This window comes from Clytia hemisphaerica, unplaced genomic scaffold (genome assembly GCF_902728285.1).
Source record: "Clytia hemisphaerica strain Z4C2 unplaced genomic scaffold, Clytia hemisphaerica genome assembly, whole genome shotgun sequence".
Lineage (NCBI taxonomy): Eukaryota > Metazoa > Cnidaria > Hydrozoa > Leptothecata > Clytiidae > Clytia > Clytia hemisphaerica.
The window spans coordinates 431,854-452,091 of record NW_027103562.1 but is presented as its reverse complement, the minus strand read 5'-3'; the positions used below and the strand labels follow the sequence as shown (position 1 = coordinate 452,091).

Here is a 20,238-nt window from a genome sequence, read left to right as displayed (position 1 = left end):
TTGCTGATTCAGCAAAATATTGTATATATAATGTTATTTTTTTGTTATAAGCTATTAACTCAACCTGATAGGAATGGAATTCCACGATTTTTTGCTGTTTCTCGTATTTAGAATTTTCGGTTTTATCAATGCTGATTCTAGAGTCCCCAAAATACTGGTTGACCTTTAAGATGCTATATCTTTTACCCATCCTCTAAAGTCACAGATGTATCTGCATTTTCTGAACGGCATTATGTGTAGAAAGTTTCCTATACCCTATTTTCATAACTTATTTTCAATATCCAAGGAGCTAGAGTGAGTTATATGCAATTTTTATCTAATGTTGGAGTTAAAATATTTCTTCAGACGCAAATATGTTATTTTGAATGTGTCTCATACCATCAAAAACATGCTCATGTTTTAGTATAACCATCATTCTTTCAAAATAAACAAAAACCATTTAATTCTGATAAATGTACAAGTCAGAATCCTCATTTTAATGACAACCTCCGTTTTGGGGACCATATACTGTATACTCTTTCCTTCTAAACAAACTTATACTTTATTTGTACAAGTTTTTAAAATCCACAAGTAAGGAACGTCTAATAGCTTAGCTTCTTAGATAATCTAAGCATGGCAAACGATAGCCCTTGAACCAATAAGCATAAATATGGTATAATATCAGGGTTAGTCAAAGCAAATTTTTCAGAAAATGAGCAAGCATTCTAGCAACCTCAGCCCTGACCCAAAAAATGTGTACCCTAACCATATCGTTAACTAGTTCAAAAGTGTAATAACCAAATGAGGGTTTGTATATCGCAGTCGAAACTATTGCTTATTATAATGTGCAGTGAATTGATATCTTTATTGAATAAAATGGAAGATCATTGGAGTGTCATTGATGGACTTCATAACACAATGAGACCATCTTTCTCTATTCATTATACTCAGAGATTCCTTTATAATCTCCATAGGATTGAAGACTAACAGTGCCTCGCCCCCTGGTCATACTTATCATTTTGTAAGAGAATAATGTTTAGCTTGGCAGCACGTGGCCTTCATGCATTCTTTAGTAAAGTAAAAACAGGAACATGGATTAGAAGATCCATCAACAGTCAGTTTTTCGAGTTATGATGTTCAACCTTTTTACGTGCCAAGTTCCTTTCATCAGTTATTTTGGGACCTTTGTAATAATCTTTGAATTGCAATGCACTCTTATTGAACTGTCAAAAGAAGGGGAACGTGTTGATTATATCCCCTACCCTGCAGCCTCAGGACGTTGTAAGTCTAAGACACGTGCTATAACATCGCCATTCTTATAAAAAGTAAACATGACATCATCAACAAGACGTCATCAACAAGTTAATTGTTTTTGTTGTTATTGTCATGTCAATGGCTTTAGAGATGTTGAGAGAAAGGAGAGAGCAGAATCTACCAAACAGACAGTGTTTTTAAGAGAATTCAAACTCCTTCGTAGACCTTTTGTTAAGAGTATTACCATATGTTCAATACATGTTTTCACTTGACAACCTGTTAAGTGATGATGGCATATAAAAAGTTGACGGACCAAACTTTCTTTTTATTGTTCAAGTAAGATTACCTTGAGACACAGTGCTCAGTTGAGATCTAATAGAAAGATAACGAAGAAAGGAAAACATGCAGGTTTGTTACTTTATTCATACTTTATGCTCTATAGACATGTGCTGCCCATTTTTGGATTTTTAGAAGGATTTTAATGATAGGTTGTCGACGTGAATTAATTTGAGAGGATAATGCTGATTGCAATTAAAGTTATCAATTCGTTAACAGCGAGGAGAAAATTAGATTTTAATATTTCATGACCACCGCTTATATAGCCTCTCCTGTCTTTTGGATATGTTGTGATTTGAATGTAATGGCCGTTACTTTTGACTATATGAGAAGCTTTCTGACTATATTTACTTCAAAGTCGTTTAGGATTTGGATCTTTTGAGATTTGATCTTAGAAATAACGTTATATTTTTTTTGTTGTGTACTTACCTTCATCAATTGAACGTTTAAAGATAACCATATACACATTCCTTTCCTCGGTGACCCGATGGGAATGTGGGACTGGGATATGCTAAAGTGTCTACGTGATTCCTGATAATTATGACCAGGGTTCAGTAGTATTTTCTATTGAGGATTAACTTCAGGGTATTTTTATCAGTCAATAAGATTTTTTGGCTGATTTCGGGGACAACACGGCTTTCAACCTTTAGAAACGGGTTTTTCATTTACCAATGCATGTGTTTTTGGTTTTTCCATGACATGTGACTATAAACAGGGAAAATTTAATTCGATGCTCCTATGTAAATACAGCATTTAGATAGCTTTTCCCTGTTTTGTTCCATTTTGAACTTTGGTATTGGTTAACGAGGGATAACCCATGGAAAATGTTTGTATGTATAAAATAAAATCAGAGTAAAGTCTAAAGTCCCTTCGGGAGACATCCTTTTAAGAATTCCCTTTGTAATTACTGCCTACCAATACAAAGTATATTTTAGGACTTTCGACTGTTTTCGAGTAGATTTTCATCCCCGCCAGAACGCGACTCGAAGAGCTGTTAAGAAGCTGCGAAATACCAAAAACGAATTTGAGAGTTTCTCGTTACTTCGCTACTTTTACTAATGATTGGAGGTTTTTTTTGGTAAGGTACTCGTTGAGTTTCTTAAAACCATTTGCAACGTTTTTTTAATACGAAATCGGGGTTTACCTTGTATTATGTGTATTGTATCCAGAATAGATCAGACTGTAGTTGATATAGTGCTGGAAATGTTAATAATTATGACTTTGTGTATCAACCATCATGAATTTAGAAAGTTCACACCCTTTCCTCTCCTTTGCTTCCTCTGTAATTTTCTGGTGGTAAAAACCTCTATTCCTTTAAAGAAAAGGTATGGTTTCCACGCCTCTCCTTAAAAACTTGATCCTCACTTTGGAGAATCATTTTAAAGCTGTTTTGTTTACGTTTTGCGAACGTGATTTGGGTAAAAACAACAACTCTAAAAAAGGCTCAAAATATTTATTTTTAGCAGCTCTGTGTTGTGACTTGTTCGATAATCCTGGATGTACTCCAACCTTTTGTTTACACTTTACAAAATAAAAGTATAATCTTTCGTTTACTTTTGACCTTCTTATTGCATGGATTCTTTTTAGAAGGGCGTTATACACCCTGGGGTGGCCAAAATTTCGTTCCTGTTGTGAAAAATACTATGCAGTTTCAATCTTAATTTGGAAATTGACTTAGACTCCATCATTTGAAATTCAATGGAAAACTTTCATCCCCATTCTGGGATTTCCACCGTGGCTGCGAGACAAGAGTGTCCTTATTAAAAAACACTATTAACAGCTCTTGCTCGTTTGAGCCATTTGAGACCCAAAGATAGAATTTTTTAAAGGATTTTCCGTTTGGTTTTACTAATTCAGCATTATATCAATTCAAAAGTGCTTTCAAGTCATTTCTATTTTGATGAGGTCATCATGATGTCTCTGTAAGCACGTCCATAACAGTTTGATGTCTGTCGTAATCTAGTTAATGTTTTATTCCGTATGAAAAAAGGCTTTTTGTTTACTTATCCACTCAAAGTTACGGGCTTACAACCTATTTTTTCCTCTTATGAAATATTCCTTTTCCTTGATAATATTGAAGATTGATAGCCACATAAACTTTACACGAAGAGTGAAATTTCTTGGCTTTTTTCTGCTAGTAGAAATCATGTTTTTATTATCATTCGCTCATCGATTCATACAAGGCTTGTTATAATTTGAGATTGACAAAGGGCGTAGAATTTGATAAAGGGAGAAAACCAATTAACATTTTTCAGCAATTTTCATTCTATTTCTGATAGAATTTTTGTTTGTGACATTAGGTAACGCTAGAGATACTCAAAGACTTCGTCATTTTTTAAAAGAGTTCATGAAAAGTGCAAAAATTAATTTTGGATTTCTTGTACGTTTTATTTTTGTTGAGTAAGATTAGAGATTGCTGTCAAATCAGTGGGGCTCTGAGAAAGGAATCCTAAAATCCTCAAAAGCTCTAACATTGAAAGTTTCGTATTTGCTTGCCTTTATTAAAGCAATCATTCTGATGTATTGGGTTTATTGTTCTTTTATATTTTTGGCTTTAAACTTTCTCCTCAAGATTCTAATTGTATAGCCTTCCCTCCTTATTTCTTATGTTAACATCTTAATATTAATTTCATCTTCTTCAGATAAAATTTTGTATTGCACCTATCGATCGCTCAAAGATGGACATTGAGGTTGAGCAAAACGAAAAAGAAAATGATGAAGAACAAACAATAAACAGTAGTAGTGGTGAATCCAGCGATTCCGAATCGGATTCTACCTTACCAAGAACACTGACAGCTCCAACGAAGCTTGATCGCCATGGATTCATTGTCGGGCACCGTTTACATGATAAAGTATCTTCATTGCCTAACCCAGGGTACACGACAACCATCGGCAAACGTCGGGAACGAAAATGGCTTTCTATGTTCGTAAACTGGGACTCGTATATACGTCGGAATCCTAAACAGTTACGACGCCGATGTCGCAAAGGGATTCCACAGGCCGTCCGCTCATTAGCCTGGCAACATTTGTGTGGTGCACACAAATTACATGAACAAAATCCAAAACTTTTTGACAAACTATTAGAATCAGAAGAAGGTTCTAAATGGAGTAACATTATTAAAAGAGACATCCCTCGCACATTTCGTCATCACACCATGTTTAAAGAAGACAAAGGGTTAGGTGCAGGTCAACTTTATCAAGTTTTATTAGCGTTCAGTGCGCATGTACCTACTATAGGATATAACCAAGCGTTAGCTCCTCTTGCAGCTGTGATGTTAATGCATATGCCTCCGGATGAATGCTTTTGGGTTCTCGTCTCCGTCTGCAGGTATTACGTACCTGGATATTACGGAGATAAAATGGAAGCTATGAGACTTGACGGTCTCATTTTCGAGCGCTTATTACGTAAATATTTACCGTACATTTACAGACACATGAAATCGTATAATATTGATCCTTTGATGTATATTGTCGAATGGTTTGTATGTGTTTTTGCAAGGTGTCTACCTTTCCAGACAGTTCTACGTGTATGGGATGTGTTCTTTTGTGAAGGTGTGAAAGTACTGTTCAAAGTTGGGCTAGCTATACTAAAGCTAGTGTTCCCTAGCGCCAGTTCACTATCTGATAAAGACGATTTCCAAACGACGCAGATTTTATTAGATTTACCTAAAGACGTGACAATAGACACCATTTTGATTCCAGAGGTTTTGAAATATAATATTGAGGAAAGAGAATTTCAAAAGTTTCATCAAGACGTTTATCGGGAAAATCCAGAATTGAGTTTGAGTCGATATTTTTCCTTAAATGTCAAATTGGATGAACAGGACGAAGAATCGGATTGATTTTTCGGATTTTATTGGAATTTTCGGATTTTATCGGAAACTGAGGATATGGTGATGATGATTTCTTAATAAGATTTTTTAAATGATTTTTATTACCTTATTATAATTACAATGCAAGATTTTAGTATTTTACCTTAAAGCTGGGTGTCCACTAAAGAAAAAGTTCATTGGAAATGATGAATCTAAACAAAAAAAAATTCAGACATATATCTAGAATTAAAAGTCTATTGTCCTTATTTTGACAGAAGAAAAATGATAAGCGATGAAGAACAGTTTATTGTTGATTTATTTCCGCCATAGCGCAAATAAAACAAAGTATTTTTAATTTCAGTACTTCAGACATATGTATGTCTGGATTATTTTTTGCGACAAACAAATTTGCCTAATCAATGAACTTTAATAAAACAAGTTTATTGGCCTAATGGAACCAATTTTCGTGGAACTAATTTTTGCGATCGGGGTTTCTAAATTAATTGGCATTTTTGGAAGAATTTTGCCCACTCTTTGCCTAAATTCTTTAATTTTCTCAGGGTTTTTGCGAATTTTCAATAAATGTTGTATTTCGTGGTGGAAATTTAATTATTACTGTTTTTTTAAATAGAAAAAACGTATAACTCCCCGTATTTCGATTTTTATAGAACAAAAAAATTAAGATAATTTTTTAACCTAGAGTTTCATTTTTCCGCTCTTTTTCAAATTCCTTCCGTGTAAGTATTGTTTATATTTTCATTATATTTTTAAAATTTGGTCAGTCAGTTGTTTATAAATGCAATTTTTGTATAGTTTAAAACGGAAAATATTCAAACTTACAGCTTAACAAGCGACCTTGAAACTTTTCGTTTTTTGTTTCATTGGAAAGCGAAATAGCTTGTCCTAAAATCCTTGCTTAATAATTTGCTAACTTTTTTTCAAAATAAATAGAGACAGTCATTTGGTTAACAGGATTTCCCAGTATGATAAGAGACGAATTGGAGATTGGAAATTCAATACAGTGCACAATTTTGAAAAAAGAGAATGATCAAAATTGGAAAAAATCATAAATTTTAATTTGACGTATTTAGGTTTTTTTTTTAATCTAAACACCGAAGATAGTTTAATATACTTGAAACATATCAACCCAATACCTCACTAAAAGAAGATTAAGCTGACTTGACTGGAGTGCGTCGATTACAGCTGTAGTGATTTGAGTTCATCTGACCCTCTCTCGTGGCGTTTGGTATGATATGTGTATTATAACGTTTAAGTACAATTATTTAGCTGTGAGGGTCACTGCCATCTCTCGATAGCAATATGGAAAGAAAAAATGGCCACATAACCAATCAACAGAGCCACAGCAATCTGCACATTGTTCATTAGAATTACATGGATTATCGATATGTGGGATACATAAACAAAATCCTCGCTTTTGATGTGTTTGAAGAACGGTGTTGTTTTTTACAGTTACAGTTTCAGTCGGTTCGTCTCCCTCGTCCACCTGTAAATAATGTTGATATAAAGTTATAGGGTAGTTTATCGGTGACTCAACGACTTAAAGTATTTCACGAACTACATTACCTGAGAAGAAAAACGCATTGGTTAAATTCGAGATACAGTTGACGCTCTCTAATTCGACGTTCTACTATTCGATATGCCCCTTTTACTCTATAAAATTTAAAGTCCCTGTCAACAAGAAGCTCTCATAAACGACGCTCTATTCGATACTGTAAAGGCCGGTGTCCACTTTCGGGCGAAGCGCGCGAAAGATTTTCTTCCCTTTTCCTGATTGGTCGCACAGAGTAAACATTACGTCAAAAATGCCGTCTTGATCACGGGATCAAAACAAAAAAAACATAAACAAATATGGCGGCTGTAATAAACAGAAGGAGACTACTTCTTCTTGCTTTGATTTATAGAAGAAAAAGCGAAAAAGACATGCATCAACAAGTTTGAGACATCTACAATATTTAAGAACTTTGCAAGATAACAAACCAAAATCGAATAAGAGATTTTGGGTGAGAAATATTTACAAAGATAGAAGAGAAAAAGGACTCTGGTAAATTAATGCGTGTCCAAATTTTCGTTAATCTTTCGGAGGCAATTCCACCCCTCCTAGCATAATAAATTATACCTTTAAAGAAGCGCATTACGATGTAGAACATGAAAATCGGTGTTACTTAAATTTAGGTTTTGCCAATTTTGCGAAAAACCGCAAAAACTAAAAAATGCTGACGTCAGCAAAACTTGTTCTTTAAATAACTCCAGTTTGGCTAATGGTATGAACATGAAATTTGGACCAAAGTTGTACATCATTAAAAGGATCATTTTGAAAAAATATTTTTTGAAATTTTGCTGATGTCAGCACTTTATTGCAAATTTTCGTATTTTGCTGATTTCTGCTGACGTCAGCAAAATTTGAAAAAAAGATTATGCAAAAATGTTTTTACATTTTACATTTTACATTTTACATTTGGAGCCGGTCTACTGTTGAGAGAATCGTTAGAGATACTTGCCGCCACATTTGGAATCATCAACTTTTGTGTTATGGATTTTTAAAGGCGCCACAATGGGCTCTTCCAGAAAAAATCCGTTCATGGGGGGTGGAGGATATATTATTCTTTTCATGAATTACCCTTGGACATTTTGATTTTTAACCCCCTGGACACGGGTTATACCCCTGGACAAACATCAAATCAACCCCGTGGACACAAAAAATTACCCCTGGACATTGGAATTTACCCCCTGGACATTGCAATTTTTTGGTATTTTTTTTTTCAATACCCCTGGACAATTCATCCTCCACCCCCCATGAACGGATTTTTTCTGGAAGAGCCCAATGCTCTGAGGACTGGAGAGGAATTGCAAGTAATTTTGAATCTAAATGGAACTTTCCAAATTGTGTGGGTGCGATTTAAGACGGCAAACACGTTGTAATTCAACGCCCTCCCAGAGGGGGGTCTATGTATTTCAATTATAAGAGTGGACACCGGCCTTTAGCTCCCTTATTCGATGACAATCTAATTCCCCGTTGAAGATCGAATTAGAGAGCGTCAACTGTACAGTTAGCAATTTTAATTTTTGTCAAATGATTCAATACTAACTTTTTGTAAGCAAGTGGATAAAGTAGAAGGGTGGTTTTATCGGTGTTTTAACGATTTTGTATTTGACGAACTTCCTAAGCACAAGCGAAGCATTTGTTGTATTCAAAGCTATTTTTATTAGCAAGACGATAGTCTAATTTTAAATTTTGCGATATAAGCTTGTCAAATACTCCAGTAATTTATTCGGATTAATTTTTGCAAGACTTAATTTCGTATTTTCACAAATTTTAGAGATTTTTGCGAAAATAAATCTCGCGAAATCGCTTGAAATCACTGACTCAGGGCAAAATCACACTTTCAGTAGCGACTTCTACTTTTTTCAGCGTATTGAAATACACTGTGAATTTGCTATTTTGCCGTTTTTATTGCCTCATTCAACTAATTTTTGCGGAATTAAATCCTCGCGAAAATTATCCGATTAGAGTAGATGTTAAGTTATAACCTTTTGTCTGAAGAAACTTTTCAAAACACCCCTGTGTCACAGAACTGGAAAATCTGGCAACAATTTCGTTCCCGGTAGGACAATACCCTGGAATTTTAGCCCCACTGGGAAATTGACTTATATTTCATCCCCACTCGAAATTAAAAGTTTAAAAATTGCACTCCAAAACCATCCCCACTTGATTCTTTAACCTTTGAACAATAGAATTTCTACCCACATTGGGATTTCAATAGGAATTTTCATCCTCACTGAGGATATAAAAGTTCCAACGAGGCTGTGAGACAGAGGTGTTTCAAAATCACTTCTTTTTTGTAAAGACACTTTCCTAGATACAGCTCTGGTCTCTGGTCCTAACCACTTTGAAATATCCCGTTTACCTCTGTTGCACGAATTCCAATCAATAGAAAACAAACTATGAAAGCTATTACAGCCTGCCACTTCATCCTTTGTCTATTTTCCAACTCTCCAAAGTACGAAGTTACCTTATATCACTACTGGTTATCTATGTGGTCTCTGAACAAATGCTTTATTCGAAAGAATAAAGATCTTTAAAGAGCTCACTTAAAAGTCCATTTTACCGCATTTTACTTCTTTCGCATGTGTTTTACAAGGTGTAAAAAGTCTCAAAAGATGGGGAGTCAACCAATTTTAAAATGGGTGGGATTAAGTGCATTGTGTAAAGTTTCTGCCCAAAGAAATAATGCTTTGCAGGGTCTATGTCTTCAATTTCCTCCGTACCCCTTTTTATTTGCTGTTGAAAGAAGGATAGTACTTACCGCAGGGTGCTAACCCATATGGTGCTAATTTCATTTTTGTTAGAATTCAGGAATATCTTTTATTTATTCCCATAGGTACTACATTTAGTGTTTTTTTCTTATTTCCAAAACAAAATGCCAGTCCGTTAATTACTAATTTTTTCTAGCGACACTATTGTAATGAATTAACTCCCTCTAAATGTTGACCCTTAGTGTTAAAACTTAATGAAATAATGACTTCATTACAGTAGAAATCTCTTATCAAGGATTTATTATACACTGGATATAAAAGTAAGAGATTTTTGCCGATTTCTCGTGTACTAGCTATGTCCGCAGTAATGATTTTATTGTTCACTCTCCTTCCCTCATTAAATGTTTTTTCGAAGCATTTTTATTGCATTTCTTATCAAAAATCACTCATCCAATTCCCAAAAGAGACTTAAAACTTTCCTGTGAGAGTCAGATTCTTCCACTTAATTGCCAATTATAAGTCCTTATGACGTTTCAAGCTGTGAGAAAGATAGAAAAGACGTGTTGTGTATAAGAAATTTAATGTTGACACCGGAAATTTTCAAACTTCAACCTCAAAAAAGCCACCTTGCCACCACGTCCCTCCAAAGGATTTTCATACCACAGTGGAGCCAAGACACTCAAGTCTTATTTATGTTAATTTCAGCTCTTCTGGGGACAGTCTTAGAAAGATATTTCCAATTGAAAATTTCGTGTCACTATAAGCATTTTGTCTAAATTTCTTGTCTAATGATGTTTTTCTCACATTAGATTTCACAAATGTATCCAGCTTGGAATGCTAGCCTTACTTTCAAACTTTTTTTCTGCAAATGTACAAAAAGAAAGAGCTAGAGGACTTTTTAAAAACAAGACTGATAAACATTTTTAAGAATCAGACATCTTCGAGCCGCCATGACAGTTGTCCTTTGCGGACAAAGCTAGAACATCAATTGTTTTCTGAAACAATGAAAATACAATGATCGCTCTCCATCGTTTTATGAGTCGTTTATCCAGTGTATAATAAATCTTTGCTCTTATGAAATAACAGCTCTTCGTCAACAAGCCGAGAATTCGATAAACTAGCTTTTGGTGATCCCCGTGATATCCTACCACGTGGACAAGAACTGAAAGTCATGCAATGCAATTTGAATATTTATTTTTGAAATGAAGGTTTCGTGGCAAAGTACTAAACGCTCCGTCCTTTGCCCGTCTTTTTTATATCTCTAATTATTGATATCTATTACTGACTGAACTTTTAAGGATTGCACTCTTGTCAATGTTGAAATTTGAGGGCAGAGCTAAATTTCATGTTTGTTATTGAAAAATTGCAATTTTGTTGATTTTTGAACATTTTTTATCCTGGTCTGTAAAATTTATAAAATTCACCTGTGTTAGAAAAACTCCTCTATTGATGTACTGTCCAAAATTGTTAAACAAGTGCTTTGAGTAAAAGAGTTGCCCAGCTGGCACACAACGTTGTTCCAACGTTAATCTAACGTTAAGTTGACCTTGTGGACATTAGATTAACATTGAAATAGTTAAAATGAATAAATTACCCCCCTACCCCCAGAGTGAGCAATGACAAAAGAACACTCCACGAAACTGGAACAGATTGCGTTTTTAGTAGAGGATAATTGAAAAAGTAGACAAAATGAAAGATTTTGGTTTTATTGGTGAAAACGCCTTGAAAAAAAACGAAGGGATATAATATTCAAGTGTGGCTAACTGAAGTATTCCGAAAAAAATGGGTAGAATGGTTTTACAAATACTGCTCATAGTTGTTGCATTAACTTTCACCACCTCAGAAAAGATCATTGGCATTTTTTCAAAATTTGATGGAAATTTAAACAAGACAGATTTGCAAAGGAGAGCTGTTCTTTACCATAATGTCATTAACAAAACATTCGATCTTGCCAAAGAACAGTACTCGACATTTGACGACCTTGAATATCTAAGTTTTGATGTTTGTCAAGATCGTGATCTGCTGCTTCGTCTAACAACCACGTTTATATTGGATCTTGAAATGAATATACATTTTAATGCTTCTTTAATCGGTTCTAGGAAAATTGCCCCCGAGAAAATTGCCCCCCGGAAAACTGCCCCCGGAAAATTGCCCCCCGGAAAATTGCCCCCTAGGAAAACTGCCCCCTAGGAAAATTGCCCCCCAGAAATTGCCCCCCAGAAAATTGCCCCCTAGGAAATTGCCCCCCGGAAAATTGCCCCCCCCCCGCCATCTTTTTTTCCACTTTTTTATAAAATCCAATGAAACTTCAAATGGCCATTGTAGCTGTAAAATTAAGTATTTTTGAATTACTCTTAGGGTACCTAGTAAACGGGGGTCAGCGGGGGTGGATTGGAAAAAAGGCTAAAACAGCATAATCCGTACAAAAAAGAAGTTTCAGATTCCGAAAAATTGATAAGCGGAGGAGGGGTTGGATCAACAATGTCCTTGGTAGAAAATTTTCGAAAAATAGATTATTTTGGTGGGAACTTTTTTGGGGGAATACTGTAATTAATTTTTTAACTGTGGTTGGAATTAATTTTAGCGAATGACAGCGCAAATCTGTTCTATTTCATCTTATTTTGAGCAACTTTGTTGAATTTCAGGGGTTATTTAGCCAAGAAAACTGAAATTTTAATTTTGGTGGGAACTTATTTTGGCGAGTTAGTAAAAATTAGTTCCCTTAGCTTAAGATAGCACGGATAGGGCGCTTAGGGTTAAGAAATGGGGAAAGATTTTTTTGAAAGTGATTTTATTACTCGACTATCTTTCTCCACCTCATACAAAACTTGTAAAAGTCGTTTTTGAGGCGTCTTTTTTCTTTAAGAAAAAACTAAAAACTAAAACATGCAAAGCAGATCAATGGTCAGCGTGAGGAATATAGTAAGAATGAAGTTATCCATTCCATATGAACAAGAAATTTGGTAAAACCATAAAGAAAATACTTGAATAGCGAAAGAAATACAGTATAAAACTGTATTCCATGGTTAAACCACATTATTCCTTATAAAAAGCGTCAACTTAATGAAAATTACGGCTGCAACCTGCAACCGTTGGACCAAAATATAGCCCCAAAATATTCTAGATCTCTTAATCCGTTAAGACGCGATCACGTAAAATTGCGTAATCCAAAATCTCCCGAATGTTGAAAATTGAGTTAGATTTAGTTTCGAAAAATGGAAAAATAGGGGGCAATTTTCCGGGGGGCAATTTTCCTAGGGGGCAATTTTCTGGGGGGCAATTTTCTGGGGGGCAATTTCCTAGGGGGCAATTTTCCGGGGGGCCGTTTTCCGGGGGGCAATTTTCCGGGGGGCAGTTTTCCGGGGGGCAGTTTTCTCGGGGGCAATTTTCCTGACACCCTTTAATCGAATTCAACAATAGAGGAGTCATTAATTGGAGACATCTTAATATTAGAAATAAAAACACAATCTCTTTTTTTGTAGTTTACATGGATAAAGAAATGACCGAATTATTTTCAAAGTTGATAAGGGCAAGACAATTTTCAAATGTCCTAATTTTAAATCAAAACAGTAGAATAGGTAGTTTCGAGGATATAAGCCTGAAGAGCGTTATTTTTACTTTAGTTGACTTTTTAGAGCTAGAATCGAACATTTTTGCTAAGCACATGGAAATCTTTAGATGGAAGCGTTTCGGGTTATTCCTTTTAAAAGGATCAAAACGAGATTCCAGTGAGTATTACTTAAACATGCATCGAAGGTTCATTGACACGATTAGCCAACAAGACCTTTTTGATACTTGCTATTTTACGGATACTATTGACATTCAAAATTCCACCAACTTTACCAGAGCTGTCGACATTTTACATCAAGATTTATCGCACAATGTTTTGGTATTGTTTGGCAATCCTCATGATCAAATGAAGTTTGTGAAAACTGTCAACATTTTTTCTTATACAAATTTTATCTGGTTTACTCACGACCTTACAGACTCTATGATAAAATCAGCTTTCCCATTTCGTGATCGAGAAGAAATCATGATTTTCAACTACCAAACCAAAATGCGTCAATTAATCGTAAAAAATCGAGAAGAATTCAAAAAGCAAATGTCTCTACCTGAAGAATACTTTGAACAAAATAAAACAGTGGTCGAAACAGCATTTACCTATTTTGATCGGGTCTTTGAAATGATTGATGAAAAGGGCACAGCAAGCATAAAACCTATTTTAAAATTCCCCCTTTCAAACGTTGGCGTGGTTTTTATTAGAAAGAGATCACGTTCGTTCATATATACAATGCGCTTCGTCGACGAGGAAGTGTTGGCCTACGAACTGAAGGAAATAAATATTATATTATTAAGAGAATTTTTCATTGAAACTACATGTGAATCATATCAGTGTTATCCAGGCTGGGAACAAAGCAGAGGACAACGTTTGAAGCAATTCACGAAATGGAATTCCGAGTATGGTTTTACTTGTAAACAATGTCAACAAAATTTCATCAAATTCAACAGAGGAAATGTTGAAAAATGTCAGAAATGTCCTCGTTATTATCTTTCCAACAAAAATTACACTGAATGTTTTGACCCGTACCGTAAGGAATTTCTGGTAAAAAGCACAATCTATTTCACGGCTTTTGGATTAAGCTGTTTTCACATTGTATTCTGTGTTTTAACATTGATAATCTTTATCATACATCACAAAACACCCATTGTTAAAAGCTCAGATTTTATACTAACCGTAATTCACTTGTTTACCTCGATCCTGCTCAATGCAGTTTCTGTCATATTCCCTCATACAGAACCGAGAATGTTCACTTGTTTTCTAGATGCTATTATTGCTGGGAACTTATACACGTTTTTCATTGCAATAGTGCTCGTGAAATCACGCAAAATATTGACTGCTTTCAATTCAATGCACAGACTGTCAACAAAAAGCAAACGAAATACGATTCTCCAGCAATGGTTTACAGTTCTCATTTTGACCATCTCTTCAGTTGTTTTGACCATTGTTGCTATAGAAACGCAACCCATAACCGTTCAACCTCGAAGACAAATTTTAGACAAAGTCATATTTCTATTTTGTAGGAATGTGCTTCCAAAAACGATACAACTTGGATTCGCAGGACTTTTACAGGTGGCCACATTCATCATAGCATACAAAGGAAGAAATTTACCGGACATTTTTAATGAATCAATGTCTTTACTTTATGCCTCTTTTGCGTCAACCATGTCCTTTGCAGTCATGTTTATATTGCTAAGATTCAAAAGTAAAGATCCATATTTCCAAGCATCATTCATATGGCTTGCCACGTCGTTGAATTCGAATATTTATACTTTATTATGTTATGGCAAGAAACTTTTTATTGTTCTCTTTAAAAGGGAGAAAAATACTTTGGCATACATTCGACAAAAGACGTTCCAGTCGAATAGTAGGAATGTTCGGAAACCGAACGAAGAAGAAACTAGGATGTAATTTTTTTATTGAGATTATATTATATGGATGTGCAATGATGAATTGAGTTTAAAGTCCCGAAAAGGGTATAGAGAGGCACCTTTTTCATGAGAAATGAAGTCACTTGATCCCTTTGAGACAAAATCTTTAAACCAATTAATTTCTAATTCCTTTTTTTAAAATGCTGAATCTGGATCGTAAATTTTCTGACAGACAACCTTATTCTTTAGAAAATATCAAGTAGTTAAAGTATGAATCGCGTTATTAAATTAGTAATTTTTCAAGTTTAATTAGGCTAAAAATACCACAAGTGCAATCTGTTACGATTTAACCCCTATTTCACAGCCCTTTTAGGATTTTTCTACGGGGCTGAAATTTGAGGGTAATTTTCCTGTGGGGCTGTAGTTTTTTTTTTATTTATTTATTTATTCTTATATAATATCTATTTTTATTGATTTAACCCCTATTTAACAGCCCTTTTAGGATTTTTCTACAATGGGGCTGAAATTTGAGGCTGATTTTCCAGTGGGGCTGTAGTCCAAGTTGGTTTGTGATACAGTTAAGTAGAGTTAAAGTGTTAAAATCAGATTATAACAGTAAAAACGGCCAAAGTCACAACTATTGAGTGTATCCATTTCTTAATATCTCATTTTAGTTTTGTACAAGTGCAAGTATACAATAAATTTTTTTAAGTTTACAAAAAATACAAAAAATTAACGTAAATCAACACTCTCTAAAAATCTTAATAATTGTCTTTTTAAAAATTGTCTTGATTGTCTTCTAAAGAAAATATATATGAATGCATCAGAAATTGGTGACATCGGATAAAGAACCCCAAAAAGGATCAGTACTTCTCCTGAGAGCTCCTTGTTTGCTAAATGCATCCAGAAGTGCATTTGGTCAGGGATGATGTAAAATACAATGTATGTCAAGACTAGAAGTACAGGGACACAAATACTTCTTTTAAGATGTTCATAAATTCTGTTGACCTGTTGCTGTTGTTGCTGCTGCCGTTTTTGTCCTCTACTTTGCTCATGTCCGTTTTGATCACTAGAAGATTGCCGTGGTCGCTCATTATCTTCTTCCTCGGCTCCATGAATTTCAGATGTTTCAAACTCTGATTTTAACCCTTCTTCATATGCTAAGTTCCGTTGATTTCGCCTTTGTCCTCTTACTTGCTCACGTTTCACGTTGTTATTCTGATGAGTAGGTAGCCCATTGTCTTCTTCCTCGGCTCCATGAATTTCAGACGTTTCAAACTCTGGCCTCAACTCTTCTTCGTAAGCTTGATTCTCTAATCTCCCTTGATTTCGTCTTGATTGTTGACTTTGATCGTCTTCCAATCTTCCAGGATTGTTTCGTTCAATTTGCTGGTTATTATCGACTGTCGATTGACTTCCACTGTCTTGATTAACACTTGATTCCTTATTGACAACTTGAACTGGACTGATCACAATCATCGGGGCAATGTAACAGATTCTAAACGAACGGATTTTGTGAAAAAGATAGACGTAGCTAAAGATGAGAAAGAAAACACAGGTAAAACCGATAGTAGGATAAATGTAAAGCGACATAATTTTAAATGATATTTCAAAATTTGGGAGCATGATAATGGAGACAATGGTTGTAGCCAGAGCTAAGATTCCAGAACAGCAGGCTGAAAGATGTGCTCTTTTCCTTGACCACAGTGCAAGATAGGTACGATGCATTCTTGCATTTAAGACTCGATCCATCGTCAAAAGCATTATGATGCAAATGTAGAAAAGATAAAATCCACTGCCAATGATGAAAGAGAAGTTCTTCAATGATGGGAGCTGGTAGCCGAGACCAATATAGAATAAAGTGAAGGCAAGACAATAAAGTCCTTCTGAAATGCTTAAGTAGATTAGATATAATCTCTGTGAATCCATGAGATGATTTGAATGGCTTGTGTTGAGAAGAATATAGCAGCCAGCAATATGGGAAATACATCCCAAGATATGCATGATGATGCCAATCTGTTCGTCTATATTTGCCATTCCTGTAACGAATAACAAGTAAAAATGAGCTTTTACAGAAAGAATACCGTACACGTACTACATGTTGAGGAGATCAAACCTTTTGTCACCCCTGTCCCTTTGTAGAGAAGTCTGCCTGACTCAAAAATCCAATCTTATCAATGTGCCTTAGGCAAAAAAGTTCATGCTAAACGCTAAAAACCGTCTAAAAACATACCCCTACTGGCGTCGAAATTCTGACTTTCGGGGAATGTTTAGGTCGCAAATTCAAACTTTCCTGGACGCAAATAAGAGTGAAACTTGCATATAAACCTATTTCCATCTATTTCGTTTAAAATGCACATAACTCGAAAAATTCAATATCAAAGATCCGGAATCTCAAAAACCACAAAACCGGTATTTTACGGATTGCGCCACAGAAATATATTTTTCTGATCGCTCTCTTAACGTGTAAACTTTAAAGTACACATTTTGAAAATGATGAAGTAGATAGGTAGTTTAACCTTAAGTATGAAGCATATAAGAGAATACTTTGAAATGAAAGCAATCTTAAAAAATACTCTACTTTATACATTTTTAGTATAATAGCTTTTTACTTTATCCACCTACGGAAGAATCAGATTCTGAACCGCAATACTTCTTATAAAGTTCTTCATAGTAGATGCACAATCGAAACTTGAAAAAAAAAATTTATCTCAAACATAACAAATCGCTTTTGGTCAGTATAATTTTTTATATACTTTTTATGACGAAGCCATTGAGAAATGGGAAAATATTGAAGAATGCTTCCGTGCTAATTGGTCTTTACTAGAGTGTTTTCGTTAAATGCTTTTTTAAAGATGGCGGCAATAATAAGTTAACCGTGTGGGTTTGGAGGATGGATTCAAAACATATTTACTTGAAAAATATATCAGGAATATATTCATTAAATAAAAATTAACCCACCAAGGGTTTTGATATCAAGGTCTTATTATAAACCTTCTAAACACTTCAATTGAAGTGTTCTGCATTTATTTTATTGTAAATAATACCACAGTGTCTTATTATGATAGGCTTATGGAGGCTCCCCCAGTGGACCCTCAATTCACGCAATAACCCGATTTTTGCAGGAAATCGGAAAATTTTCGGGAAAAATCGGGGGAACATTGGAAAATCGGGAAAACTACACATGATCGGTGGAAAAAAGGGAAAATTCACGTATTCACGCAAAAAATAGCCCAGATTCACGCATTCACGCAATCAAAGAGCGAATTTTCACGTTCACGCAAGTTTTGTTAATTCAGGCATTCACACATTTTTTTCCCAATTTTCACGCATTCACGCAACCGAAAATCACGCATTCACGCAAACCACTGGGGGGCCCCTTATGGAACTTTATTGTGCCATCTACTATCCCAAAATTTAGATTATTCTTGAGAGCCCCCTGTTTCAAAATCTTGCCACTAAAGACCTGATTTCTCTTTCTTTCAAATCATGAAAGTTAATAGTTGCTTAGTTTTAACTAGACCAAGGACCACGAGCGAACAAACCATTTTGATTGATGTTTCTAACCATAACAGTTCGTGCTTTAAAAAGTTTTAAAACAATAAAGTTCATTAAATATATACCGAGTATTTCGGTGGTAAAAAAGATTTCAATAAAAAAAAATTAAAATAGTGATTAGTGTATGTGATATAAGGGAACAAAAATCGAACATTGAGCTTCTCCAGAAAACCAAGAAAAACTATACATCCCGTGCTGTGGCTTGGAGATTCATGCTATGATTTCTTTATTATATATATTGATGGCAAGGACGTTTTTGTCTTCTGTCTCCCCCAGCCTTAAAGAAACGAATTTGAATGGGCAAAATTTTGTTTATTGGTTAACAAAAATCTGAAAATCTATCAGTAAAGATTTTTACTGCACAGTGTTTCAAAGATATGGGGAGCCTACAAAAAATTTCGGAAATCACGACAAAATTCTTCAGTATTTCGGAAATCAAAACCCTCGTTTGCTCCCTCCCCTGGAAGCTTTTAGAAAAGAGAAGGTTATTTGCCAAATTTCTTCGAGTTAGGTTAATCCCCGGGGGGGTACTAGGGTTGCGAGCTGACGGGGGGGGGGGGTGCCGCCCGACTTTCGAACTTTGGACCCTTACCGGGACTAAAGAGGAGAAAACAAAGGAAAATTTTGGGAATTTTGCGACCCTTAGCGGGACAAATTTGACCAAATTTCGATCTTTCAGGGGGTAAAAAGTTGAAATTTTCCAATTTTTCGACCCTCAGTGGGACTGAAATTTGATTTTCTGATTTTTCAGACCCTTAGCGGGACTTTGGAAGTCCAAAAAAGGTACCCTTAAGGGCGGCACATACCATATCCTCCATTTGCCTGAGTACCCCCCCCGGGGGTTAATCTCACAACTACTCTAATGTTGACCGGGTTTACTCGTTATCCAACCGGGGTTTAGAACTAGGCCATTTTTGGGTGTATATAAAACAAAAGAGAAAATCAATTACTTACCAGTCTTTAATACATTTAGGATATGGTGTTTTGTTTTCAACACATTTCTTGATGCAGAAATCATTTTAGATGAGAGCCACTTAACCAAATATCACTGGTACGTCGAGAGAGACTATTAACTGAAAATGCAAAAAGAAAACACAATAAGTTCAAGAAAAAGTTAATCTAAATTAAAGGAAAAAGAGGTTCTTCCTAGTTTTATATTTGTAAAACATTGAATTCTGAAAACCAAGAAATCTCTAAACTAATTTAGGGTTTTCAGGAAAAAAAAACTATAAACTTTAGAAGGACTTTCATCTTCAAACAAGGAATGTTTTATCACATTTTAATATCTAATCATTGGTATATCATGAATGATATATAACTCCAGGGGGGGGGGCACTTAGGTTAATTGGGTACGGGACGTGCCGCTGGTCAGGGTCCCTTTTTTAGTCTCTGAAGATATCTGACAGGGTCCCAAAGCTACTAATTTTCAAGATGTGTATCTGACACATTTGGTTATTTGGACAATTTATCAGGGTAAAAATTAGAAAACTTTAAATTTTCGTCTTTTTTTAGCCATTTTTACCACTTGTTAGGGTATCCCAGGATATAAATTCACCTTCTCATTATCGAATTGATTTCAAAGTGTTTTTAGTCC

The 20,238-nt window shown here is 35.1% G+C and overlaps 3 protein-coding genes across 4 annotated transcripts in view; 1 reads left to right on the top strand and 2 right to left on the bottom strand.

The window, feature by feature from the left end:
• LOC136800623 (dosage compensation protein dpy-30-like) overlaps positions 1–933 on the bottom strand; it is a 154,427-nt gene extending 153,494 nt beyond the window's left edge. For both annotated transcript variants that reach the window (XM_067057269.1, XM_067057270.1), the window contains exon 1: positions 922–933. The gene's annotated coding sequence lies outside the window, so the exon portion shown is untranslated. The remainder of the gene's footprint in view (positions 1–921) is intronic.
• Positions 934–1,453: 520 nt separating this feature from the next.
• Positions 1,454–5,973, top strand: LOC136800619 (TBC1 domain family member 10A-like). Its single transcript, XM_067057266.1, has 2 exons — positions 1,454–1,641; positions 4,212–5,973. The coding sequence occupies exons 1-2, from the start codon at positions 1,636–1,638 to the stop codon at positions 5,409–5,411; spliced, it is 1,206 nt and encodes a 401-aa protein (XP_066913367.1). The 5' UTR covers positions 1,454–1,635; the 3' UTR covers positions 5,412–5,973.
• A 9,771-nt stretch (positions 5,974–15,744) lies between these two features.
• LOC136800615 (uncharacterized) lies at positions 15,745–19,773 on the bottom strand. The gene is made up of 2 exons (XM_067057261.1): positions 19,599–19,773; positions 15,745–17,125 (listed from the first exon to the last, which is right to left on the bottom strand). Exons 1-2 carry the CDS (start codon positions 19,660–19,662, stop codon positions 15,819–15,821), a joined length of 1,371 nt encoding a protein of 456 aa, XP_066913362.1. The 5' UTR covers positions 19,663–19,773; the 3' UTR covers positions 15,745–15,818.
• Positions 19,774–20,238: the final 465 nt, after the last annotated feature.

What these genes read in the sequence shown, in the direction of transcription:
- LOC136800615 (XM_067057261.1), bottom strand. Translation starts at nt 19,662, where the DNA reads ATGATTTCTGCATCAAGAAATGTGTTGAAAACAAAACACCATATCCTA. An exon ending in CCTAAATGTATTAAAGACTG is followed by an intron (nt 17,126 to 19,598) that starts GTAAGTAATTGA and finishes TATTCGTTACAG; the next exon opens with GAATGGCAAATATAGACGAA.